General features: G+C 47.7%; 1 protein-coding gene across 1 annotated transcript in view; it reads left to right on the top strand.

Moving 5' to 3' along the window:
• The window catches only part of ROR2 (receptor tyrosine kinase like orphan receptor 2), a 207174-nt gene extending 182679 nt beyond the window's left edge, over positions 1 to 24495 (top strand). The window contains exons 5-9 of the mRNA XM_045562582.1: positions 12158 to 12285; positions 15325 to 15639; positions 17262 to 17507; positions 20470 to 20672; positions 22072 to 24495. Coding sequence (XP_045418538.1) covers positions 12158 to 12285; positions 15325 to 15639; positions 17262 to 17507; positions 20470 to 20672; positions 22072 to 23517 — 2338 coding nt within the window. The 3' untranslated portion in view covers positions 23518 to 24495. The remainder of the gene's footprint in view (positions 1 to 12157; positions 12286 to 15324; positions 15640 to 17261; positions 17508 to 20469; positions 20673 to 22071) is intronic.
• Positions 24496 to 27437: the final 2942 nt, after the last annotated feature.

Genomic DNA, 27437 nt, shown 5'->3' with positions numbered 1-27437 from the left:
TACAAGTTATAAAAATAAGTAGGAATACCTAAAGCAGTCCACAGAGGAAAACTCATAGTTGTAAATGCCTACATCCAAAAGACAGAAAGATCACAAATCAACAGTCTGATGAATCATCTCAAGGAACTGGAAAAGAAAAAACAAACCTATCTCAAACCCAGCAAAAGAAAGAAATAATGAAGATCAGAGCAAAACTATTAATAAATGAAATTGATAACAAACTACACAGAAGATTAATGAAATAAAAAGTTGATTCTTTGAAAAGATAAACAAAATTGACAGGCCTCTCATTGGATTAACCAGAAGCAGAAAAGAAAGGACTCTAATAAGCTCAATTAGGAATGGAAAAGGAGAAATTACAACTGATACCACAGAAATACAAAATATCATCTCTGAATACTATAGAAATTTCTATGCACATAAACTTGAAAATGTGGAGGAAATGAACAAATTCTTAGACACACACAGCATCCCTAGGCTCAATCAGAAAGAAATAGAATTCCTGAACAGACCAATATAAAGTACCAAAATTGAAGCAGCAATACAAAATCTTACTAAAAAAAAAAGAAAAGTCCAGACTAGTTGGTTTCATGCCTGAATTTTACCAGACCTACAAAGAAGAACTGGTGCCTATCCTGCAGAACTTACTCCACAACATCAAGAAGGAAGGAATCCTTCCCAACATGTTTTATGAAGCAAACATCACCCTGATAGCAAAGCCAGGAAAGGACCCAACAGAAAAAGAAAACTACAGACCAATATCCCTTATGAATATAGATGCAAAAATTCTCAATGAAATCCTAGCAAACCAAATTCAGTTGCACATCAAAAAAAAATAATAATCCATCAACACCAAGTGGGCATTATCCTAGAGATGCAAGGATAATTTAGCATATGCAGATCTATAAATATAATTTATCACATAAAGAGAAGTAAAAACAAAGACTGTATAATCCTCTCAATGGATGCTCAAAAAGCATTTGACAAAGTTCAGCACACTTTTATGGTAAGAACACTTAACAAAATAGGCATAGACGGGATTCCCTCAAAATGATAAAAGCCATATATGATAAACTCACAGCCAACATCATACTGAATGGGGAAAAATTGAAAGCATTCCCACTAAGAACTGAAACCAGACAAGGTTGCCCTCTGTCACCACTTCTATTCAACATAGTGCTGGACGTCATACCCAGAGCAATCAGACAAAAAAGGGAAATCAAGGGTATCCAAATGGGGGCAGAATAGGTCAAACTATCACTGTTTGCTGATGATATGATCTTATATCTAGCAAACCCCAAAGATTCTGCCATGAGATTACTGGAATTGATAAACAAATTCAGCAAAGTCTCAGGTAACAAAATCAATGTACTCAAATCAGTAGCATTCCTATATGCCAGCAACAGTCAAAACTGAGAACAAATCGAAGACTCAATACTCTTTACAATAACACCAAAGAAAATAAAATACCTAGGAATATATTTAAGGAGGTGAGAGTTTTCTACAGGGAGAATTATGAAACACTGAGGAAGGAAATAGCAGAGAATGTAAACATGTGGTAAACCATACCGTGCTCATGGACTGGCAGAATCAACATTGCTAAAATGTCTAACTACCCATAGTGATCTACAGATTCAATGCAATTCCTGTTAAAATACCAACATCATTTTTTGTAGATCTATAAAAAATAATTTTATACTTCATATAGAACTAGAAAAGACCCTGTATAGCAAAAGCAATCTTAACCAAAATGAACAAATTGGAAAGCATCAGTTTACCAGACTTCAAGCTATATACTACAAGGCTATAGTAATGAAAACAGCATGATACTGGCATGAGAACAGAGACATAGACCAAGGGAACAGAACTGGGAACCCAGATAAAAAACCATCCTCATATAGCCACCTAATCTATTTTTTTTCTTTCTTTTTTTTTCTTTTTTCACAGAGAGAGAGACAGCAAGTTAGCCATCTAATATTTGACAAAGTAGATAAAAACATACACTGGGGAAAAGAATCCTTATTCAGTAAATGGTGCTGGGAAAATTAGATAGCCACATGTAGAAGACTGAAACAGGATCCACACCTCTCACCTCTCACAAATATCAACTCGTGGTAGATAACAGACTTGAACCTCAGGCATGAAACTATAATAATTCTAGAAGAAAATGTTGAAAACACTCTTATTGACATCGGCCTAGGGAATGAATTTATGGAGAAGACCCCAAAGGTAATCACAGCAACAACAAAAATAAATAAGTGGGACCTGATCAAATTAAAATCTTCTGCACAGCCAAGGAAACTATCAGGAGAACAAACAGACAATCTACAGAATGGGAGAAAATATTTTCATTTTACACATCCAATAAAGGGCTGATAAGTAGAATCTATATAGAACTCAGGAAAATGAGCAAGAAAAAAAATCAAACAACCTCATTAAAAAGTGGACAAAGGGCATGAGCAGAAACATTTCAAAAGAATATAGACTAATTGCCAACAAACATATGAAAAAATGTTCAACATCTCTAATCATCAGGGAAATGCAAATCAAAACCACAATGAGATACTGTTTAACTGAAGTGAGAATGACTTTTATCATAAAGTCTCAAAACAATAAATGCTGGCATGGATGCGGAGAGATAGGAACACTCATATACTGCTGGTGGGACTGCAAACTAGTACAACCTCTGTGGAAAGTAATATAGAAATACCCCAAGGAACTAAAAGTAGAACTACCATTTCCATCCAGCAATCCCATTATTGGGCATCTACTCAAAGGAAAAAAAGACATCAGCACTCGAATATTTATAGCAGCATAATTCACAATTTCAAAGAGGTGGAAACAACCCAAGTGCCCATCAATACATAAGTGGATTAATAAAATGTGGTATATGTATACCATGGAGTTCTACTCAGCCCCCCAAAATAATGGTGATCTAGCACCTCTTGTATTATCCTGGGTAGAGGAGGAGCCCATTCTACTAAGTGAAGTATCCCAAGAATGGAAAAACAAGCACCCCATGTACTCAAAGCAAATTGGTATTAATTGTTCAACACTTACGTGCATAAATAGTGGGAACATTCATCGGGTGCTGGGCAGGTGGGAAGGGGAAGGAGGGAGTGGGTATATTCAAACCTAATCTGTGTGGTGCACACCGTCTGGGGGATGGACATGCTTGAAGCTCTAACTCGGGCAGGGAAAAGGCCGTATATGTAACCTAAGCATTTGTACCTCTGTAATATGTTGATATTAAAAAAAAAGATTAGAATATGCAATATGGAAAATAACTACATGCAAAAATGCTCATTGAAGCATTATTTATTAGAAATCTAATTGTGGAATAATTAAAGAAAATACATATTCCCTCAAAAGAATACCATGATATCATTAAAAGTAATCATTATGAGTGCTTAGGATATAATATTATAGGAAATTCTTAGGATATACTATTAAGTGAAAAACTTTTTTCCTCCAACTTTCAATTTGTAATTTTTCAAATCTCCAGAAAAGTTTAAAAACTAGAGCAATAAATGCATATATATCCTTCATCTAGATTTACTAGCTGTTGTCAAATTAGCTTTATCTCTCCAAGTATAATGCACATCATTTGAGAGTCAATGCGGATATTTTGACACCGTGGTCTTAACTATAATGTTAATACTATAACACCTATCTCCTAAGATCAAGGGCATTCTCCTACCTTCTACAACTTTTACACTCAAGAAATTTCACATTGATATAAAATTTATATTCAGATTTCTCCAAGAGACTGAAAAATATCTTTTTTGTTTTTTATTGATGGGAAATATTCTGTTGTGTGAATATACTACAATATGTTTATTCACTTGTCAGTGGACATTTTTGGGCAATTATCAATAAAGCTATTATGAACATTTGTGTTCATATATTTTTATGAACATATTTTCATTTCTCTAGAATAAATCCTAGGAATGGGATTGCTAGGTCTGATGGTAAGTGTATATTTAATTGTATTAAGAAAGTACCAAGCGGTTTCCCAAATGTTCTTAGCATTTGATCTTGCTACCAGCAATGTATGGGTGTTCCAGTTACTCTGCATCCTCACCAACATTTGATGTTATCAGTCATTTTAGTCTTAGCTATTATTATGGTTGTCCCATGATGATTCATGGTCATTTAATTTAAATTTCCTTGATCATTAAAAAAGGGGACCATCTTTTTAGGCCACACTTTTGTTAGGTCCAATTTTACTATATTGTTTGTCTTCCTATTGAGTTATGGAAGTTTTAAAAATATATTCTGCATATAATTCCTTTGTCAAATACATTAAATGTTTTCTTCCAGTCTGTAGTTTGCTGTTTTATTTTCTTAATACCGTCTTTTGATTAGCAGAAAAGTTCAATATGAATAAATCTTACCTTTTTTTTCATTTATGTGTCATGTCTAAGAAATCCTTGCCTACCTCAATGTTATGAAGACATTCTCCTATGTTTTGTTCTGTAAGTATTATAATTTTAGCTTTTATGATTTGGTCTATGATTCATCTCAAAAGCAATTTTTGTGTCCAGTGTGAGTTTTGAGCCTAAGCTCATTTTTTTTACAAATACTCAGTTGTTCCAGCACCATTTTTTACAAGACTTTCTGTCCCCCTTCAATTGCCTTTGTTAAAAGCATTTGACCATATGTTTTGGCATTCTCTATCATGTTCAATGGATAATCCTCACATTCCAATGCCACACTATCTTGATAACTACAACATTATAGTAAATCTTACAATTCGGTGGTATAAGTCCTCCAGCATTGTTCTTCTTTCTCATGATGGTTTTAAATATTCTAGTACCTTTGCATAAGCATATAAATTCTAAAATCAGCTTGTCAATTTCTATAAAAGTGCCTACTGAGAGTTTTTTAAACTTCTGATTTTGAAATAATTTCAAACTTACAGAAAAGTTACAAGAATAGCAAAAAAAGTAATCCTATATGCTTTTTATGCATGTTTATTAATTTTTTATCATTTTGCTGTATTTGGTTTGGTATTCCCTCTATGCATATTTTTAATTATTATTCCCTTCTTAACCACTTGAGATTAGATTGCTTCATTATACTCCTTTGTCCCTCGATACTTCCATGTGTATTGCCTAAGATCAAGGATATTTTCTTACAGAGCAACAGCTTCAAATTCAGGGTATATGTCTTTGAACTGCCATTCATACTCCAATTTCATTAATTGTTCCAGGAATATTCTTTAGATTTTTCTTTTCCTGGTACAGGATTCTAATCATATTAGTTTAGTCTCCTTTAATCTGAAACAGTTCCTTGTCCTTTTGTGACATTGAAATTTTTGATAAATGCAGGGTAGTTGTATAGAATGTCTCTAAATTCTTGATTAGATTCCAGTTTTGCATTTTTGACTAAAATAGTACATAAGTCTCTTTCCTACTGTATCACATCTGGAGGTACAATGATGTCAGTTTGCCCCTTATCGGGGATGCTAATTTTACGCAGTTAAGACTCATTTTCTTATTATATAGTTATTTTTCCTTTTGTAATTAAAAGTAATTTATGGAGAAATCCTGCTAGCATTTTGATGGGGTGGTATTCCACTTTGCGAGAATTGTCACATTAATGCTATTGAGTGTTCCAATCTATGAATATGGTTCATATTTCCATTTACTTAGGTTTTCTTTCTCTGTGCAGTGTTTTGAAGTTTTCAGATGTGGAGGTCTTTTTTTTTTTTATTGATAAATGTGGAGGTCTTGTATAGCTTTTGTTAATTAAGTTTATTCCTAAGTATTAATATTTTAACCATTTTCAAATGTAGAGTGCAGTGGCATTCAATTAACCCCAGTTGATCCACTATGCATTTTCTTTTGTATTTTCTGTGTTTATTTTGCTGGAATTAACTTGCTAATGTTTTGAGGAGGGTGTTGCCCCTTGATCATGAGGCATGTTGGTCTGTAATGTTCTTGTGATGTCCTTGTTAGATGTTTGTATCAGATTTATGCTGGCCTCATAAAATGAATTAGAAAGCGTCCTTCACTCCTTTACTTTCTGTAAGAGTTTGTATAAAATTACTGACATTTCTTTCTTAAATGTTTGACATAATTCACCAGTTTTTATTATATCAGTTGGAATTTTAATTGTGGGAAGGATTTTGACTATAACTTCAAGTTCTTTAAGAGACTTAAGGCTATTCTGAGATTTTATTTCTGTTTGTACTAATTTTGGTGTTTTGTGTTTTTCAAGGCATTTGTCATTTTTCCTAAGTTGTTGGATCTGTGTTCACATATTCATTCATAGTAATTTCTTATTATCTTTTAATATCTGTAGGGTCTTTGGTGATGTCCCCTTGTGCATATGTGATATTGATAATGTGTGTTTTCTACCATTCTTAATCAGTTCTTCTGAGTGTTAGCAATTATATTAACTTTTTGTGGAACCAATTTTTAGCTTTGATTTTTGTTTTTTGGGAGGTTTTTTTTTTTAGTTTATTGATTTCTGCTCTTGTCTTTAGTGTTCTAATTACTTCTGGTTTAATGTGCCCTTCTTTTTCTAACTTCCTAAGGTGTAAACATTATCTAATTTAATCACTTAAAGCTATAAATTCTTCTCTAATTACAACCTTTAGCTGCATTCCACAAATTTTTGGTGGCCTATGTCTTTGTTGTATATTTTCATGTTCAATTTCAAATGCCATTTGATTTTCCTTGTATTTTCTTCTTGCAGGGCCTAAAAGTTATTCAGAAGAGTTCTATTTATTTTCCAAATACTTGAAGAGTTTTAAAATAGTTTTTATGGATTTCTAATTTAATTTCCTGTGGTCAGAGATTTATGGTTTCAATTCTTTTAAATGTATTGTGAGTTATTTTTGCCAGGCATGTGGTCTTTCCAGGTGAACATTCCATATGCATTGAAAGGTTGTATGTTCTGTTCATGCTGGGTATATTGTTCTACAGATGTCCATTAGGTCAGGGTGGTGGTTAATGTCTGTGGACTCTTCTGTTTCTCTATTGTTTTGTCTAATGCCACTGATTGCTAGGGGATGGGTATTAAAATTTCCAACTGTAATGGCGGATTTTTCTATTTTGTCCTCTAGTTCTGTCAGTTTTTGTTCATGTATTTTAAAGGTCTGACATTAAGTACATTCATGTTTAATAGATGTTTTATTTAAAAGGTGTTCTTGCTGGGTACGGAATTTTGGGTTGGCAGTTCATTTTCTCTTCTAGCAGAGACATTAAAATGTCATTCCTTTGTCTTCTGTTGTGCTTGCTTGTGAGGAGTGCTTGGCTGTTATCTCACATGTTTTTCCTTTTCCATTAGCTTTTTAACAGGTTGATGGTGATGTGTGTAGTTGTGACTTCCTTAGTCACATATTGTTTGGGCTTCACTGACATGCCTTGACCAGTGTTTTCCTGTTTTTTTAATCAAATTTGGAAATGTTTTGGCCATTATTTCTTTAAACATTTTTCCTGACTCTTTCTGTGATCTTGATTCCACATAAGTTACTTTCTAAGAGGTCACTGAGGCTCTCTTTGCTTCTTGTAAATCTTTTTGTCTCTTTGTTTCAGTTTGGAAATTTCCCTATTGACCTGTCTTTGAGTTCACAAGTTTTTTTCTTTTATCTTAGCCAACCTCTTGCAAATACCATCACGTGTCACTTAATGACAAGGATATGTTCTGAGAAACGCCTCATTAGACAATTGTCATTATGTAACTGTCACAGAGTGTGCTTACACAGACCTTGGTGGTACAGCCCACTGCACCCCTAGGCTGTATGGTGTAGCCTGCTGCTCCCAGGCTGCAGACCTGGGCAGCATGGGACCGTGCCGAACACTGGAACCAGCTGTAACACAATGGTAAGTATTCCTGTATCTGAGCACGTCTAAATGTAAAAAGGTACGATAAAAATACAGCATAGAAGATAAAAAATGGTATACCTATATAGGACACCTATCATAAATGGAGCTGGCAGGACTGGAAGTTGGTCTGGGAGAGTCAGTGAGTGAGTGGTGAGTGAATGTGAAGGCCAAGGACATCGCTGTGCACTGCTATAGACTTTATAAACACTGTATACTCAGACTGCACTAAATTTGTTAAAAATGAAGTACCTGCACTACCATCTTATGACAGCTACAATGTCACTAAGCAATGGGAGGAATTGTTCAGCTCTGTTACTACCTTATGGAGCCGCCATCATGTAAGTAGTCCATTGGTGACGGAAGCATCATTCTGTGGCTCATGACTGTACCATCAATGGATATTTTATTGTAGACACTGTATGTTTCAGTTCTAGTCTTCTCATTTAGTTCTTCTTTTACAGTTCTATCTGTCTCAAAATACCCCATATCTTCCTTATTCCTTCTCCTGTGTTTTGTTTATCAACCTGATAGTTAAAGTCCTGGTCTGCTGAGTCTAACACGTGAATCATCTTTGGGTTTGTTTATCTTGAGCAGGGTTATATTTTCCTGTTTCTTTACATGTCTGGTAATTTTTTATTGTACACTGGACATTGTGGTTTGTACTGTGGATTGTGTATCTTTCTGTGAAAGGCGTTGAGTTTCGGTGCAGCAGTGCATTAAATTGCCGTCAGTTCTCCTTAAGCACAGGGCATCTGAGCTGCCAGTTTAGTAAGGGTGGCCGCTTGCTCTGTGTCCTCTTGTTCTGCCTCCCGGTAAGTTGCAGATTTAGCATCCTCTGCTTCATTCAAGCAGGCTCTCTCTTGCTAAGAATAACAGTTGTGAACATTGTTCACTACTTTTTTTTTTTTTTTTGAGACAGACTCTTGCTCTGTCACCCGGGCTAGAGTGCCGTGGCGTCAGCCTAGCTCACAGCAACCTCAAACTCCTGGGCTCAAACGATCCTTCTGCTTCAGCCTCCCGAGTGCTGGGATTACAGGCATGCGCCACCATGCCTGGCTAATTTTTTTCTATATATATTTTTAGCTGTCCAGATCATTTCTTTCCATTTTTAGTAGAGATGGGGTCTCGCTCTTGCTCAGCCTGGTCTCAAACTCCTGACCGAGAGTGATCCTCCTGCCTCAGCCTCCCAGAGTGCTAGGATTACAGGCGTGAGCCACTGCACCCGGCCTATGTTCACTACTTTTTAACAAAAAAAAAAAAGTTGTTTGGAGGAAAAATGTTAACTTCCTATACAATATGTAACTACATTTGAATTTTGACACTGATTACTTTTCAACCTCAAAACAGCCTTAGTTTCCTTTAAAGCTCGTTCATTATTTATATCCATGAATTTATCTAAGATTTTCTTCAAGCTAATTCTTACTTTAAGCCAGTGCCATTTGGGGGCAGGTGTGGCTCTGCCCTGCCACCTCCTCGCCTCTGTGGAGGGGCTCTTTCTGTCCCAGCCTGCTGGCTCCTCCCTCTATGTTTCCTCCCAAGCTTCTATTCCTTTCCTGTTGCTTTTCTTACCCAGCATTGTAGTTATTTACACTTCTCCTTGACAGTAACTTCTTGGTGTAGAAGTTCCTTCTTCATCTATGTGACATTAGTCCTTGGATCAGTGCCTGGCAGCATCGGGGCAGGAGATTTTCAATTTGCATTTCTGTAACGCGGCTGCTTTGCCATCGGCAAGCACGTCTGTTTCTCCGATGTTGCTGCAGGAGTTTACAGACGCCAGATTCTGTCTCAGCCCTTCCCTTGGTCTCCGAGTGACCCATTTCACAGACCTCCTCCAGCTGTTACTCACCAGAGCTCCCAGACTAAGCCAGAGGAAGGCAACACATAATTCTATTTGAATTATAGGAATAGAAAGTAATTCCCACTGGTTCTCTCAAAATTCAAAAGCCTATAGGATGTCATTTTCCAACCACTTCTCTTGACATTCTCCATCTAGACTGGAAGCCCAGAGTAACCTCCAGGTGAGATGTGGTGGCCTGAGCCCCTTCTCAGCACCCCCTTGCCACCCTGCCTACACCTCCATTGCCCTCCCCTTCCTGTGGGTACCTGGCCAGTGGCTGGAGAGGAGCCTGCAGCCAGGGACCCAGCTTTGTCTTCCCAGACTCCTGCAGGGTAGGAGAGAAATTGCTCACTCTTATGGGCTCACCCCAAGTGACTGAGCTGAATCTTGTACACTAGGCAGAGCTGAAGTTAATCTGACCAGCATGTCTTAATGATTTTTCTGGCAGAGTGGGCTCACACTCTGAACCCAGCTACAGGTGGGGCATGTCCTACACACACTCAGACAGAGGTGACTGTCATTTACGTTGGTGTTTTCAGCCAGCGCCTAATCAGCAGTTAACTCCAGCTCACAAAGAGTGAACGAGGGGTGGGCCAGGCTGGTGGTGTTAACACAAGTGCTTGCCTGCGTTAAACTACATTTAAGGAACCCTGGACCCAAAGACATAACAGCTAGGAGCTGGTGAGAAGGGCACCCTGCTCTGTTGACACCAAAATCTTATTTGGATTATTTATGGCTGCAGGTTCTTTTCTTTAAGAAGCAGCTTTTCTTCAGGGGCTGGAGAAGGTCTTTGCTATTATTGCAAGCATGTAGCCTTGGCCTTGGTAAGAGCTCAGGTAGGGATTTTCAGTCCATTTGGTTAAACTGAACACAACCCAGATTTCATTTGAGGATGGTCTAAATCCATGTAGGGTGGAAATCCATGTAGGCTTACGGCGTAGGTTCCAAATTTGCTAGAAAACAAGCCACTAAGTTACCAGCTGGAGGTGTTTGTGAGACGCTTGTCCTGGAAGCACTCCTCTCCCGGCCCCCAGCAGTGGCAGCCCTGCCGTGTGCGCTGTAGCCCCCTGGTGACTCCTGGGAAGATCCTGAACGCCACTTGGAAATGCACCAGAGTACTGGCAAGGGTGGATCTCGTCAGCTGAAGCCAGAGTGACAGGTTCTGCAGAAAAGAATTTAGTACAAACTCCAAGCTGGGGGCTTAGGGGAGCATTGTGTCCCCTTCCCTTCAGTGTAGGCTGTCCCTGCAGGGACCAGGACAGTTGGACGGGGGCAGGAGGGGAGCAGCCTGCTGCCTGCGGTCATGTGCTGTGACATGGCAGAGCCACGTCTTGTCTCTGTGTGTGATAAGCACGCCCGTCATCCGGGAATTCCTGGAGTCCCTTCCATTGCCTTTGAATACAGTAGAACAGACATTTGTATATTGCTTTTCTCCTTTCCAAAGATTTCTCTCCGGTGATTTAATGGTAGAACACACCTGGATTATCACCATTTTCATAAAAGCCTTGTTTGCAAACAATGGACATGTGTGTGGGGCTGTGCCACAGTGTCTCTGATGTAGTTCACCGGTAAGATGACATATGTTTAATGCTTGATGCCCCCTGTGTGCATGCCTTCCTCTCTCTGCTCCCACCCATGTGTGCACCTCACCTTGGTAACCATCCTCACCCCTGGTTACTTTTCCCCTTGTTCCATACTCCCTTAAGCATTCTGAATATTCTTTAATTTATAGACTTTATTTTTTACAGCAGTGTTAGGTTTATAGAAAAATTGAGCAGAAAGTCCAGAGTCCCCGTGCACCCTCCTCCAGCCTTCCCTCCCGTACTTCCCCATTACTCACATCTTGCATTACCGTGGCACGTTTATTAGGACGCACGAGTGATGTTGCACATTATCATTGACTACAGTTGGTCACTTACGTGAGGGTTCACTCTGTGTTTGACCTGTGGGTTTCGGCCAGTGAATGGCAACACTTGTGCACCCTCATGGTCTCATACAGTGTGTTTCATGGCCCCAAAATCCTCTGTGCCTCTCGTAGTCATCCCATCACACTTCCAACACCCCTGGCATCTACTGGTCTTTTTATTGTCCTCGTAGTTTTGTCTTTTCCAGAATGTCATGGGGTTGGAATCATACAGTCTGTAGCCTTTTCAGATTGGCTCATTTCACCAAGTAATCCTCGTTTAAGTTTCCTCTGTGTCTTTTCGTGGCTCAATAGCTCATTTCTTTTCAGTGCTGAATAATATTCCAGTGTCTGGATATAGCACAGTTTGTTTGTAGATTCACCTACTGAGGGATTTCTTGGTTGCACTTATGAATAAAGCTGCTATAAACATTTATGTGCAGGTTTTTTGTGTATAGATGAGGTTTTGGCTTATTTGGATAAATACCGAGTAACAAAATCGCTAGGCTGTAAAAGACTGGCTCACTGGGCAGTATTCGGCACCCTGGCGCACTCACAGACTCGGTGTGCTTTCTCCAGGGACGACTCCCACGAGGATGGGTTCTGCCAGCCCTACCGGGGAATCGCCTGTGCGCGCTTCATCGGGAACCGCACCATTTACGTGGACTCGCTTCAGATGCAGGGGGAGATCGAAAACCGGATCACAGGTAGGAGCCACATACCCGGCTCACTTCTCATCAGACAATACGACATGGACAGTGGCCACCGTGTGTTTCATCAGTTAGTGGCACAGAGAGTGGGTCTGTCTCCCATCTCACTTGCAATAGAAAATCAAAGATCTTTATTACAAGCAGTTGCTAACATTTGCCCTAAAATGTTTCTCACTTGTATGTTTAATTAGCAAGTGCAAGGTGCTTAGAGTGTACTTCTGCACTCTGTAATGTGGCCAGACCACACGGGTGCAAAGCACCGTCCTCACTGCACGGCCGGAGCTCCTGTCCTGGGCCGGCCACGCTGCACAGGCAGCCCTGGTGCCCATGCGCTCACTCTGCTTGCTTGGCTTCTTGTTCTGCGTTTTGTCTTGTGCCCTCTCTGAGCTGTGTTTGGTCCAAAGGTGCATGGGCCTGATGGCAGCTATTTAGGAGGGAGGGTTGCTGGTCATGGGTGGTGGGGACACTGCTGTGGATGCAGAGAACAAAGCCAGGTCTTCAGGTGCCTGGTTCAGGGTCTGAGAAAGGTAGCAGGTCCTTCAAGACGAGAAGCTCCTGGTCCTCAGCCTCTTTAGGAATTAATTCACAGCCACGTACATGTCTTCTCTCCTGACCGATAAGGATGGAGAAAAATCTTGTGCAGATGGCAGGTCCCCAACACCTCAGTTTAACTGTATTCTCTACATAGTAGCTCTTGACCACGGCAACCCATTAGACTCGACAATGGTGTCTGGTGCCAGGGCTCCCAGGAGATTCTGTGGGGGCAGAGGGCGGTGCAGGACACTGCCCCAGGAAGGGGCACGAATGAGGATCCACAGTGGAAACCCACCTGGTGTCATCGACATGCCCTTCTAAGGTCAGGTCACCCTCAGACCAGAGGGTCTAAGGTCACAGTTACAGAAGGGCCTGCCTGGCTCATGCTGGCACAGAGCCCCCTGGGGACAGGGACAGGGACAGGGGTCTGGTGGGAAGTGGAAGGGCAGACAGGAGACACAGAAGGGCTTGGAGGTGCCATCCTGGTCCAGTGGGAGACAGTTTTGAAAATGTTGGTACCTCTCACTGCAAAAGCTTTTTATGTCACTTAAAGCAGAATTTCTCAAATGTTTTTGACCCCAACATGCAGTAAAAGTGTGCTTCACCTCATGCCTTAGTTTACACATACATGCACTTCCCAGAACTGAAGTGGGTGATGTATGAGGAACGACACGCACCCTTCACGAGAGCGGTGCACTCGGAGTTGTCTCTTCAGTTGTGTTTTATCAAAGAAAAGGTCAGTGGTAGGCCTCACTGGGACCCGTGCACTCTGGCACCCTCCAGTCTGTTCTGTGGTTATCACACGCCGGCTGTAGACGCCCACATCAGTTTGACATCCCACTAACCGGCTAACACTGGTTCAAGGCACAAGATTGCCCCTCGGTGGTTTCTTCGGGAGTTAAGGGATCAGACAACCCAGATATCCATGCAGTCTTTTACAGCAGTTTTAGAGAAAAGTTGGAATGAGGGTTCTCTAGATTTGTGGCTTTTTGAAAACAAGAAATTTGAAGTTGCTCTCAACTGACTGACTTGTGGTTTGGAATAAGAACAGGAAAGACCGCATTGGTTGTAAGGTTCTGTTTGGAGAGCAGTGGACAGGGTGTGAACACACACAAGGACTTGAGCCGTCACATCTCCTTGCTGCCTAGAACCGTGGTTTCAGAAGTAAGCCCTCAAGTGATACATCCTGAACGGGAGGAAGAGGAGAAATCCTCTGAAGACCCACCCTGACACCCTGTCAGTTGATTAGCCCAGGGGAAATGACAGGTTGGCTTTCCTAGACAACCTCTCCCTGCCTGGAGGGCATTTTTGACAGCCCTCCCCCAGATCAGCAAATCCATAATGATGAGATTGAACTGGGTTCAAACCTCAGTTCTTCCACCAAATCCTGGGCATCCTGTACCTTAACCTCTTATGCTCTCTGCTCCTGAATGTTAAGATCGGCCACAAGGAGTCCGGAGTAGTGAGGACGATGGATGGGCACTGGGTCAGGGCAGTGCCAGCCACTCCTGTCACTGACAGCCTGTTACCAGACTCCTGCCGGCAGCTCACTGGCCAGGCCTGAGCCGATCATGTCACAGCCACTTTATGGGCTCCCCAGGGACCTTCCCCTCCCGGTGTGCGGTCTCAAATCGCCCTACGAGTAAAGAAACAGGCCCAGAGGGACTGAGCAACTATCCCAGAGCGAGGGACCACGGGGGGCAGGGCCACCTGTTTGTTCTGCCAGCCGGCGCCCGGGTACCAAACTCCCGCTTCTGGGTTCTGCCCCGGCGGGAGCTGACTCAGCAGCGTGCGTGGGCGGAGGGGCCTCTCCTCCTCAGCTGTCCCAGCGCAGTCGCTGCAAGCCAGTTTTCTCAGGTAGAGGTGGGATGTGGGCACTGGGCCGACGCCTCCTTTGGAGCCCGCTCCTGCCCTCCTGCCAGGTCTAGCCGCGCCCCCAGCCGCAGGGGTCCTGCTCCCCACCGGGACGCTGGGTCCTCGGTTTGTCCGCTCCCCATGATCACAGAACTCTTCCAGGTTGGTGATGCTGGCCTGCCCCAGCTCGCCGTCTCCCACCCTCTGTCTCTGCCCATTTACCAGCTGCCTCCCCACTTCAGCCCGCCCCTCAGCTGCATTTGCTGAGCGCATCCCTCTTCCCAGGCAGACCTGGGGGGGCAGCGAGCCCTCGGTCCCGCGCTCTCCACCCGTGCTAGGTCCTTAGGAAATGCTTTTGCATCTGAAACCCCAACCAAGAAGCATCTCGCTGAGTGAGATCTTGGGCCCAGTTTTCCTTCTTGTTCTGCTTCTGATGTTTGTAAGTGAAGTTGGCTGCAAATCGGAGCAGATGGTGGGCGCCCGGGGCAGCGCCCGAGGGCAGCGTGGAGGGTGGGCGGGGGGCAGGTGAGGAGCGGGGACCAGGGTGCAGGGTAGGGGCTGGGGGCGCCGGGGTCGGGGCATGGGTGACGCATGGGGGTTCGGGGTTCGCGGCAGGACCACCGCTAATGCCGTCTCGCGCCTCCGCAGCGGCCTTCACCATGATCGGCACCTCCACGCACCTGTCGGACCAGTGCTCGCAGTTCGCCATCCCGTCGTTCTGCCACTTCGTGTTCCCGCTGTGCGATGCGCGCTCGCGGGCGCCCAAGCCGCGCGAGCTGTGCCGCGACGAGTGCGAGGTGCTGGAGAGCGACCTGTGCCGCCAGGAGTACACGATCGCGCGCTCCAACCCGCTCATCCTCATGCGGCTGCAGCTGCCCAAGTGCGAGGCGCTGCCCATGCCCGAGAGCCCCGACGCGGCCAACTGCATGCGCATCGGCATCCCGGCCGAGAGGCTGGGCCGCTGTGAGTCCCCGCCCGGCACGTGCGCGCGTGTTCGTGGGGCCGCTGGTAAAGCCCCGGGAGCCCAGCTAGCAGCCGGGGACCCCTAGCCAGGCCTCCCTTCCAGTAGGACACCCTTGGGCAGTCAGAGCAGGGGATTTGGAGTCATTCAGCCCCAGCCCGCGGATGTTTAGCTTTGCGGCTCAAGTTTTTTTTTGTTTGTTTGTTTTTATAATAACCCCACCCCAGATCACGGCTCAAGTTAAGTCCTTCCACCTCCTTGAGCCTAAGATCTCGGTTTTCTGAAGTGGGAGAGATCTTCCATCCTGCCGTGAACGGCTATTGGGAGCAATGAGAGGACGCAGGGCCAACCGCGGGCGCTCTGGAAAAATTCAGACTCTCAGCTCCTGCCCCAGACCTCCTGGAACACAGTCCCCAGAAACCTGCAGGACCCTTAGCCCTGGATGTGTCTGAGACACAGGGAGATGATCCATGTCTCGCCTGGTGGGAGCTGGAGAAGGGCCTGAAACTATCCGGTGCCACTAGGCAAGGAAATATGGACGGTCCCTCCCCTGTCCAGGCACCTTTCCACGGCTCCCTGCAACATGGACGTAAGAGTGGGGCCCCTTAATTCTTGCGAGCCTGAGGCTTGGGTGTGCCCCTATCCGGGGTCTGCAGAGGACGCAGAGCATGCTCCCCAGAGTGGCTCCCACTCTCTGGAGGCTCAGTGACCCCCACATCTGTGTGTGGGTGGAAGGCATAGGACAGGTCATTCTGCTGACTTCTCCGAGAGAAACCATTGGGTCCTGTCACTGAATGCGGCAGGGTTTCCACCCTCCATGAGGGGTGAGGTCTGGGGAAGAAGCCACCTTCCTCTGAGGCTCTGGGGCTCTATTTAGCCTCCTTGGCTAGTCTGGGGGTTCCAGGAGGGGGCAGGGCTCCTTACCAGGACAGCCGGGCCTGGTCTCGGGCCCAGTGTGTGCATCCGAACCCTGGCTGCAGGGCGTACGCACTGTGACTCTGGGAAACTTGCTTAAACTCCTGTTTCCTCCTATTCCATGGGGACACTAATAGTACTAAGCTCGTGGAGTTGGAATGAAGATGAAATGAGTTAATATTTACAAAGGTCTTAGCATAGCGCCCTGCACACAGTAAGTGCTACATAAATGTTCACAAGTGCACACCCGGCTCTGGGATCCCCTGTGGAGGTGGAGTGGTGGCGCCGCCCTCACTTTGCTGAGCGAGGTGGCCTCTAGAGTTGGGGGGCCAGGCCTTTCCTGCCTGCACAGTCCAGTCTTGCTCCTGGAGCAAGTGACCCTGAGGTTAGCGCCGACACCCTCATTTTGGTGGGTGGTGGGGTGTAGGGTGCCTGGAGGGTCCCAGAAGGTTTTTCACTGTGGAATAACTTTCGGCGGGTTTTCCTCCCTGACACACCCTCCGTTTAATTTGTGGGCTTGGGACTTTATTAAATCATTACTTCTTTTAATGCTGCTTTTCTTGGCAGTTAGGTAAAATCCTTTGGTCTTCTGGAAATTCCAGTTTGGGCACATGTAGGGAGAGTGGTTTTGTTTTTCCTTCCTGAAACGGCTGAGGAAGGGTGAGCTCTACACCCCCAGCGGTTCCCCTAACACGTCTTCTTCTCTCAGACCACCAGTGCTACAATGGCTCGGGCACGGATTACAGGGGCACGGCGAGCACCACCAAGTCGGGGCACCAGTGCCAGCCGTGGGCCCTGCAGCACCCCCACAGCCACCAGCTGTCCAGCGCAGACTTCCCCGAGCTCAGAGGGGGCCACGCCTACTGCCGGAACCCTGGAGGCCAGATGGAGGGCCCCTGGTGCTTTACGCAGAATAAAAACGTACGCGTGGAACTGTGTGACATACCCTCGTGTAGTATGTATTCTCTCTTTTTTTTTTGAAGTGTTGACCGTTGAGTGAACCTTGTGATGGGCACCACGTCCCGACTGGGGGCTTGGGCGCACCTTGGTACAGGGGGGACTGTAGCCCCATCTCGCCACCGTGATCGCTTGTTTTAAATAAAGCTGTTGCTGGTTATGAAAGTAATACCTGGCCATTATATTATAGGCCATTTTAAAATACAGAAAAGTCTGAAGAATGATGTGCAGATCATCCCTAATTTTACCATCAGTGGTGACTGCCATTCGCATGTCAGGCCTCCTGTCAGCCCTTTTCCAGTTTGTGGTCCTGGGATTCGCTTTGGCACCTCGTCTGTCCGCCAGCGCCAGTGCACAGCTTTCCCAGCGTTGGCGAAGATGCTGTTCCTCCCAGCCCCACCCTCAAAGCTCTCCACTGCTGTAGATTTGGTGGAGTGAGGCGAAAATAAAACTCAGTTCTCTCAGTCACGCCTTGCAAGTGTGTCTGTTACGCGTGAAGGGGAGAGCATGTAGTTACTGGCTGAGGGCATCATGGTTCTTACCCTGTTTCAATCGAGAACGTTTCACCAGCTCCAATGCGGATGGCCGAGACTCAGCTGGGACCGACACTGACTAGAGATCAACCAGGGGAGCAAGCCCAGGCTCGTGTCACCCGGAGACCTCCTCCCGGGCGCAGGCCCCACGTGCCTCCACCGTGCGGGGCAGGGGTAGAAACTGGTCTTCATTCCCTTCTGGAACTGCCTGGCAGCCCTAAGCATGGCATTGCCTCTGGCTCAGCAGTCCATACCCGGGTCTTCAAGAACTCGTGTTCATCACAGGCATAGATTTTAAGAGTGCAAGTGTTGGTAGTTAAATTGCAGTGTAGCCACTCTGGAGCGCTCCAGCTCTTTAAAACCGTTTCCTGCAAGAAAGAAAGTCCAGGACACCCTGTACGGAAAAAAAGGAGGTTGCAGGGCAAGAGCTGTGTTACGGCTGCTTTTCTGTTTAACGTTTTGTTTTGTTTTCTTTCTGGTAAAACAAAACAAACAAACAAACAAAAAAACCACCAAAGTGAGTTGATGTGCGTGTGAGCGTACACAGGCACTTGCACGTCTCGGGGGAAGTGTCGGAAAGGTGCACAGCAAGCTCACAGCAGCGAATTCCCCAGACCTGGGCGAGTGTTCAAATATAACACACCTTTTACAATGAGTAGGTATTACTTTTGTAATTAAAAATAAATCAAAACATAAAGAAAAATGTTTTTTGGCCTGGCAATTCCTAGAATCCTGTGTTACTGAAATATTTGCACCTATAGGGCAGAAATGCAAGGCTGTTTATTGCCTCATCACTGTGAGAGCTATACACAAAGCAGACGTACTGTTGAGCAGCGAGAGGCCCGCACCACGGAACGGTCCCGTCTGTTAGGAGTGCACAGATCCCTGTTCTGATATGAAATGTTATCCAGGATATTTTGTTATGCCACAAACCAGAGCAGAACAGTAAGGAAGATATGATCATCTTGAAAGTGAAGTCTATTTAAAATTTTATTTTTGGAAACCGTGTGAAACTACTGTTTCCGTATGTCATATAGTTGAGTATCAGCTATCTCATGTGGTTCAACCTAAAATATACATACAAAATTAGGTGAACACCAACCTATTAGCAGTGTGATATCCTTTGGTGAAAAGGGCTATTGGGAATATTCACTTCATGAAGCCCACATTTTTATAATACTACAGTCTTTTCCCAGTAAGCACTGGTAATTTTAAGTAGATAATAAAACAAACAAGCATGCAGACGTGTGAACAGCGCTCACGTCTCTGACCCTGGCGTGGGGGGCATGGAATCTGCCCTCACCCTAATAGTGAAAGGTGAACCACAGTCTCTGCTGCCCCCGAGCCTTCTGGAACATCTGCCTCAGGGGACCTTTTCAGAAGGGGAGTTCCTGCGGGGCAGGAGGAGGGACAGTTTTGTTTGTAGTTTTGATCTTATTTGGGGGGGACGGGAGTAGGGTGAGACTGGGTCTGGGACAGCTTGATTTGTCCCTAAGGTGGCAATCTGAGCGTTCATTTTCAGAACTGAATTAACACTTTCAGGTATTCCGTTGACCAGCCATCACTTGTTTGTTTCCAGTCCCCCACGATAGGGCCATCTGAGTCCAGTGTAATTTTCAGGGTTGAGGAGAGAACCTGGGGCTGTGGGAAAGAACCAGCTCGCTTTCCACCGCGCGGGAGATGGGTCGGCCTCCTTAGATGGTGCCACCTTCTCTTAGAATGCAGGTGCTTCCAAGTGCCTGGGTGCTCCGGGGCCAAGCAGCGCAGGAGGAGCCAGCCCACAGTGGTGAGATGTCGGGTCGCCTGCCGAGTGCCCGTGTCACTGCAGCTGGCCCGGCCAGCCACGCGGCGACTTCCTGCAAATCCTGCAGAGGGAGGCAAAGCGCTGCTTTCCACTGAGACTGGACCCTGGAGGAACGCGGCTGGAGGCCTGGACTGTGCCTCTTGTTTTTTAAGGATTCTTGTGTCCCTGCTGCATATTGTATTGGGACAAACTCCTGGACTGCCAGTGCTCTTTTAAATCAAATGTATTTTTAATTATTACTCTAAAAGAATATGTTATCATTATGCAAAAATGTGAAAAAGCACACTAACATGTTGAATGAGGAAAAGGATCATTGCTAATCCCAGCACCAAGTTTCACGCACCTCGGGCCAGGGTGTCCAGTGTCTGCCACCGACATGTCAGTCCCTGAGGAGGCCTTAGTGAGAGTAAAATAGGGCAGAGCACCTTGGCTTGTATTTCACTAGTCTGTAGCAGGATGTGCATTTTTTGTGCATCACCGTTTTTGGGGTTCAGTGTGCAGTTTTGCCCCTTCCTGTAATTTATCAGTTATCCATTTGCAGTTAAATATTTTGGCTGGAGGTGGGAGTTGAAAGCGGGGGGGACGTTTCTGAGAAATCACGGAAGCCTTATCGTTGTTCACAGGTCCCCGAGACAGCAGCAAGATGGGGATTCTGTACATCCTGGTTCCGAGCATCACGATTCCGCTGGTCATCGCGTGCCTTTTCCTCCTGGTCTGCATGTGCCGGAACAAGCAGAAGGCTTCCGCGGCCTCACCGCAGCGCCGGCAGCTCATGGCCTCGCCCAGCCAGGACATGGAAATGCCTCTCATCGGCCAGCACAAACAGGTCGCCCTGCTTCCGCGCTAACGAGGCGGCACGTCCGGGCTTAACCTCGGGTTTAATCCCGGGATCAGTTGCCTATGACATTAGGCTGCTTAATTTACTGCACACATAGCACGTGATTCTTTTAAACTGTCATCCACTTGGCCATTTCCTCTCTCAAACTCTACGAAGATGTGCGTGTCCTTAGACAATGATGGCAGCTGTGCTGGGAATCCGCCTCCCCTGAGTCCGTGGGCTGGCTTCCCCTCTAAGTTGACAGTGCTGCTCTGCGGGGCCCCAGCACACCATCCTCTCTGCTCAGGTGCCTCAGCTCTGCCCACAGGACACACAAGAAAAGCAGGGTCCAAATTGCCCCCCAAATATGAGGTTTATGTGGCATTCTAAAGAGACTGGGAGCTGTTTCTGGTCAGTTTGGGGTTGAATTGGTTTTGCTTTGTTTTGCTTTTCAAGGCAGGAGAGAATACCAGTCTCTGAGTGGGAGCAGGAGGGACAGGCCACCACTGGGAGGCCTCTTGGAGGGCAGCAGATGAGAAAGTCTCCCTCAGCCTTGCTGGCTGCAGTGAAGGGGCCACACGTTCAGTGCAGGCTCTGGGGCAGCACCAGTCCCCTCCGGCTTGGACGGGCTCTCCACGGTGGCTGGGGAAGCTGAATGATTTGGCTCTTCAGCAAGGAGGTCACTGAGGGTTTGCTGTGGGCACGGCCCGGCCAGCGAGGAGGATGCAGAGACCCCGGGGCTTGCACGGAGGTCCAGGAGCCTCCAGAAAGGACAGGGCTGCCACACGGAAGGAGCAGGCTGATGAAGTTGCAGGGCTCCAGCATCTGCGTCACCCGAGGGTGCTTCTGGCAAAAGGGTGTTCAACTGGGACAGACCCATGGAGGGAACCTCTGCAAAAGGACTAGCCTGGGCTCTAAAAGTGACAAAATCATGAAAGACAAAAAAGTCGGGGGGCGGGGGCACCTCGGGGTCCATGAGAAAAGACATGGCATTTGGCTGTGACATGACAGCACACACGGGGAGGTGGAGGGAGCGCAGCTGGACGAGTCCGGGGATGGCCCAGGGCCGGCTGGAGCCCAGGCTGGGCTGTGGGGAGTGGAAGAGAGAGAGTGGACAGGTGCTCGCACACACGCCAATGGGAAGGGTGCCGTCTGCAGGGGCATCTTTGAAGGGACCTAATTTGTAGCCTTCGGGATGCGTTGAAGGTTTCAGACAGGGGCGGGCTTGGCACCCAGTCCATATTTGAGACTAATCAGAGGGCTGTGTGCAGGGCGGGCTGAGGCTGAGGTGACGGAACCATGGTCTCCTGCCAGGCTGTGCCTGCCTGCGCTCCCTCCCGGCTGCCTTGCGCCTGCTTCCAGGGCTGCGATGACAGCAGTGTTTCACGTGGCGTTTTCTTCTTGGCAGGCCAAACTCAAAGAGATCAGCCTGTCCACGGTGAGGTTCCTGGAGGAGCTGGGAGAGGACCGCTTTGGGAAAGTCTACAAAGGCCACCTGTTCGGGCCTGCCCCCGGGGAGCAGACCCAGGCTGTCGCCATCAAAACGCTGAAAGACAAAGCAGAGGGGCCCCTCCGGGAGGAGTTCCGGCATGAGGCCATGCTGCGGGCACGGCTGCAGCACCCTAACATTGTCTGCCTCCTGGGCGTGGTGACCAAGGACCAGCCCCTCAGCATGGTCTTCGGCTACTGCCCGCACGGCGACCTCCACGAGTTCCTGGTCATGCGCTCACCGCACTCGGACGTGGGCAGCACCGACGACGACCGCACGGTGAAGTCCGCCCTGGAGCCCCCCGACTTCGTGCACGTGGCCGCGCAGATCGCGGCGGGGATGGAGTACCTGTCCAGCCACCACGTGGTGCACAAGGACCTGGCCACCCGCAACGTGCTCGTGTGTGACAAGCTCAGCGTGAAGATCTCAGACTTGGGCCTCTTCCGAGAGGTGTATTCTGCCGATTACTACAAGCTGCTGGGAAACTCGCTGCTGCCCATCCGCTGGATGTCCCCGGAGGCGATCACCTACGGCAAGTTCTCCACCGACTCGGACATCTGGTCCTACGGCGTGGTGCTGTGGGAGGTCTTCAGCTACGGCCTGCAGCCCTACTGCGGCTACTCCAACCAGGACGTGGTGGAGATGGTCCGCAGCCGGCAGCTGCTGCCCTGCCCCGACGACTGCCCCGCCTGGGTGTACGCCCTCATGGTCGAGTGCTGGAGCGAGTTCCCCAGCCGGCGGCCCCGCTTCAAGGACCTCCACGGCCGGCTCCGGGGGTGCGGCAGCCTCTCCAACTGCACCAGCTCGGCGCCGACCTCGGGCGCCAGCAACGCCACGCAGACCAGCTCGCTGAGCACCAGCCCGGTGAGCAACGTGAGCAACGCCCGCTATCCCGGGCCCAAGCAGAAGGCCCAGCCCTTCCCGCAGCCCGCTTTCATCCCCATGAAGGGCCCGGTCAGGCCCCTGGTGCCCCCGCCGCAGCTCTACATCCCGGTCAACGGCTACCAGCCAGTGCCGGCCTACGGGCCCTACCTGCCCGGCTTCTACCCGGTCCAGATCCCCGTGCACATGGCCCCGCAGCAGGCGCCTGCCCAGATGGTCCCCAAGCCCAGCTCGCACCACAGCGGCAGCGGCTCCACCAGCACGGGCTACGTCACCACGGCGCCCTCCAACACGTCTGTGGCGGACAGGGCGGCCCTGCTCTCGGAGGGCACGGAGGACACGCAGAATGTCCCAGAAGATGCGGCCCAGAGCCCGGTGCAGGAGGCAGAGGAGGAGGAGGAGGGCTCCGTCCCAGAGACCGAGCTGCTGGGAGATAATGACACCCTGCAGGTGGACGAGGCACAAGGCCAGCTGGAAGCCTGAGGGGCGACAGGGCCTGGGGCTGGGGAGAGAAGCCCCCCGTGACCCCAGGGGACGTCAGCCGCCGTGAGAAGACCGAGGACCCAGCAGCGACCGGGGCCGCGGCGGGCGGCTGGTTTGCAGGCTGCGGTGTGAACCTGCCCCTCTCCCAGGAGCGCCGAGCAGCAGGGCATCCTCGGGCGCTGGACGGCGGCCGCTGGCGCTGCCCGCGTTTATCCCAGAGCTAGTCGGTAGCGAGCAGCAGATGCTTTGCAGGAAAATAGTTAGCATCTTCACTCCATGTTGTGTGTGGATTGAGTATTTGAAACTTCGCGAACACAGGCGTGCGGAAGGTGACAAACAGGCACCCCGGGTTTCTGCACCGCCCGCCAGCGGCCTCCGGTTTGAGGACGGCGGGCCCTGCCTCGGCCCCGCCCGCCGGACTCCCCTCGCCACGGCCAGACCAGCCGGAAAGGGCCCGCGCCTGCTCCCCAGGACAGACGAGCGGCTCTGGGTCGGGAGTTCCCCGTATGACACCGAAATGTGCCTTTAAACAACCCCCCACAGTTCTGTGCTTTTGTGAAGCGGTTTTGAGTGTACTGCATTTGTATTTTACCCACTTCTCTGGAATTCAAGGGAAAGTGTTCCTTGGGTTTGGAATGTTCAAAGGAAGCAATATTGTACAGAACACAGTACTGTTATTTTTTTTAAGAGTCATGTACAGACCTTAAATGTAATTTATATGTTTTTAATATGCCATTTTCATTGAAGCATTTTGATCCTAAGATAATGACTTAGTAATTTAACTATTCATGTTATCCACATTGGGACGCCATCTGATTGGCCTTGGGTGTGCCTATCTGCGTTCCACATGTGAGCAAGGTCCCTTCCTTTCAGAGCCTCGCGCGGGCCCACAGGCTCGCTGTGTGTATCCCGCGCCTGTGGTCGGTCCCGCTTGTAAACCCCACAGCTGGTGTGTCCAATAAAGCAAAAGAGAAGGTGCGGGCGGCTCTCCTGCGGGCTGTGAGGACGCGGGGCAGCAAAGGCACGGCTGGGTGACCAGCTGCTCAGTGGGGTCGGGAGGTTTGCTGGGGACCAGGAGCTCCATGCTAACGTGGGCGTGTGTTGGCAGTCAAGTGGCGGAAATAGTTCCATGGCCTTTCTCTGTTAGGTCTTGAGAGCATATCGATTGCAGATGATGGGAAGGTGGTCTTTGGTTTTTAAACCCGTCCGCTCCTGAGGTCCCAGGGCCCCTGACATCTTTAGACTTGGAGCAGGGAGGGATGCAGGGAGGGGTAGGGGAATGGGCCTGATTTGCCACCTGCCCAGGGCTGCCTGCACCCCCCGCTCCATCTGCAGTGTGACCAACGGTGCCAAGGTACACCTGGGCTGGAGTACCTGGGGACAGGGCCACCTGGGGTCGGTGGCCTCAGGGCTTCCAGTATAACTCATTTTGGGGAAAAAGTGAGAACTCGCTCAGGCAGAGGCCCACCTGTGACAGCGTGTGCCCTCGCTGGGAGTAGATTCCGCATGCCAGGTCTCCCAGCTGGCCCTGTCACCCTGAACAGGTCTATCATGCCGTGGGGAGAAGTCACGTCTCACCCTGACCCACTGCAAGGCTCGTGGCTGAGGCCCCTATGACAAACCCAGACTAACAGGAGCAAAGCATACCAACGTATTTGATATGACTCTTACATGGCACTGGAACCTTCAGAAACAACCCGAAGAAGCAGGGAAACCTGTGTGCTTTTACGCTAAGTTTGGTGAAGAGTGGACAGTTGTGCAGAAGTGATTGGACGACGGGGGTCAGACCTAGTGCTAGCAGGCTAGGGGCTCTTAGCCAGGCCCGTCCAGACTCTTCTCTGTGTCCCTGTGTCTTCAGAGATGAGGACACTCCGTCCGTTCCTCTGGGTACAGGAAGGACACCTCTGGGATGAGCGTTTTATGACCTGCCTCTGAGGAGAAAGGTGGCAGAGACAGAGGGACCTCCCTGCCCCTGTAGTTTCCCCAAGTACCAAGGTGCCATGTGGGGGATGTTCTGTCCTGAGCCCCATCCCTGTTGTCCCCTGGCTCTCTCATCGTACTACTCATGGATAGATTCCCCCACACAAATAAACACGTAAAATGTCTCAGTGCGCATACTAAAATCAGGATGGACCCCCCTGCAGAAGGAAGTAATGTGACTGGGGTGAGGACTCGGAGCACCCTCCTGGCCAGGGTGGCCCAGGTTGCGTATTAAAGAACTTGGGGCTAAACGGAGTTATTTCTCATTTCCGCCCATCTGAAAGAGGAACTTCGTTGTGTCTCTGACTTGGTACACCTGATGCTTTGACTGTTCTGTTGAGACCTGAGAGTGAAAAATGGGAAGTAGCCCTTTGGCAGCTCTGTCAAAGCAGGGTCAGCGCTGTCACTCCATCCACAGAACGCAGTGCGCCAGGCGCCCACTGTGCCCGGAGCTGCGGCAGCAGAGACCCGGCAGAAAAGCACTGCGGGGCTTATTTCGGCAGAGCGAGGGAAACCTGGGCTTGGGAGGGTTTTGGAGGGGGCTAAATATAACATCTCTCTTCGTTATAGTCATTCTAATTGTAAAATCTGGATAAAATGTAAAATCATCATAAGGAAGATTACTGAGTTTTTAAAGTTCCTGCACTTGAACCATAGCAACGTAGTTGGGATGTTCCAGAACAATTGATTCTAGAGCTAAGTTGCACAATTCAGGTAAATGTCCCTGTAACATGTCTGTCCTCGTTAATGCCCACAAAAGAAGGACTTTTTCCCAGGTATTGAGTAACTCACTTAAAAGTCACTGAGTTTTAACTGAGCTGTACAAAGCCACAAATACCTTTGCACTCCTTGTATTTTTTGTTGATAATAATTGTCGAAACAGTCTATCAGAGCATTGGGTAAATTTTTGTGCACTAATTTAGGGTATGTGACAAAATATTCCAGTTTACAAGAGTTTCCAACTAACTCAGGAAAATCCCTTGGATCTCAACATGGCAGTGCTTTACTCTCAGTTTAAAGATTTAGTTCAATCTCACAATTCCATGTTGATAGCTATTTTGGGGCAGTTTGTGATCTTATAATTTTTGAAACAAATCTTGCACAGGTGTTGGTTCTGTATGAATGTTTTTTACAGGGACATTTAAAATCTTTTCTGAGATGAACTTATAAAAGGGGTGTTAAAGTAAATGTACTTCCAAGTGGGCTCTCTGACCTGGCCTCCGCTAGTGCCCCCGAACTTTCCAAGGTCAGTTCTAGCGCCACCCCTGCGCCTCTGCCCCTCATTCCCAAAGTAGTAGAGAATGCAGACATTGCCTGGCCTGGCTTTCTGTGGGTGCCCAGTGATTGGCTCCTGAAATAAAAGAGCAATGTTTTATTTAGGTAGAGAAGGCCTGGATTTAGGATTTACCTGATGCCAACTGCAAAGGACATAGCCTCATTGCCAAATGTTTCAGCTCAGGACAGCAGAGTCTTTACAGTGTTGTGCTTGTTCTCATTTTAGCTTTGGCTCTTTTGATTACTGAAGAGCTGACACGTTTCTGTAGTTCGAAGGCGCCACGGCAAGTTCCGCTCCTCATTTGCCCCAACTCCCCCCACCCTCCCCCTCCATTGGCTACTTTGTCTGTTTCGTGGGGCTCTTCCCAGAGTTGTTCTTGCGTGTGTCAGTAAATACACCTATATGTTCTTATATTTTTCCTTTTACTTTTTTACGCGAATGGTAACTTTCTCTACAAGTTGCTTTCTGCCTTGCTGTTCTCCCTGAGCGGTGCGTCTTGGCCATCTCAGCGTGTCAGCGGACGGGAAGCGCTGGGTTCTGGGTGTCCTATGGTGGGATGAGCCGCGCTCTGCTGGACCCGGGGCTCGCCGACCGCTGCCCCTGCCTCGCTGGCAGACCTGCAAGTGCCTGTTGGAGACACTCCCAGAAGCACCTTGCTGAGGGG

The sequence above is a fragment of the Lemur catta genome, chromosome 10 (assembly GCF_020740605.2).
Source record: "Lemur catta isolate mLemCat1 chromosome 10, mLemCat1.pri, whole genome shotgun sequence".
In the NCBI taxonomy this organism is placed as follows: domain Eukaryota; kingdom Metazoa; phylum Chordata; class Mammalia; order Primates; family Lemuridae; genus Lemur; species Lemur catta.
Note: the sequence above shows the minus strand (reverse complement) of the source record. Positions and strands in the feature narration are given on the sequence as shown.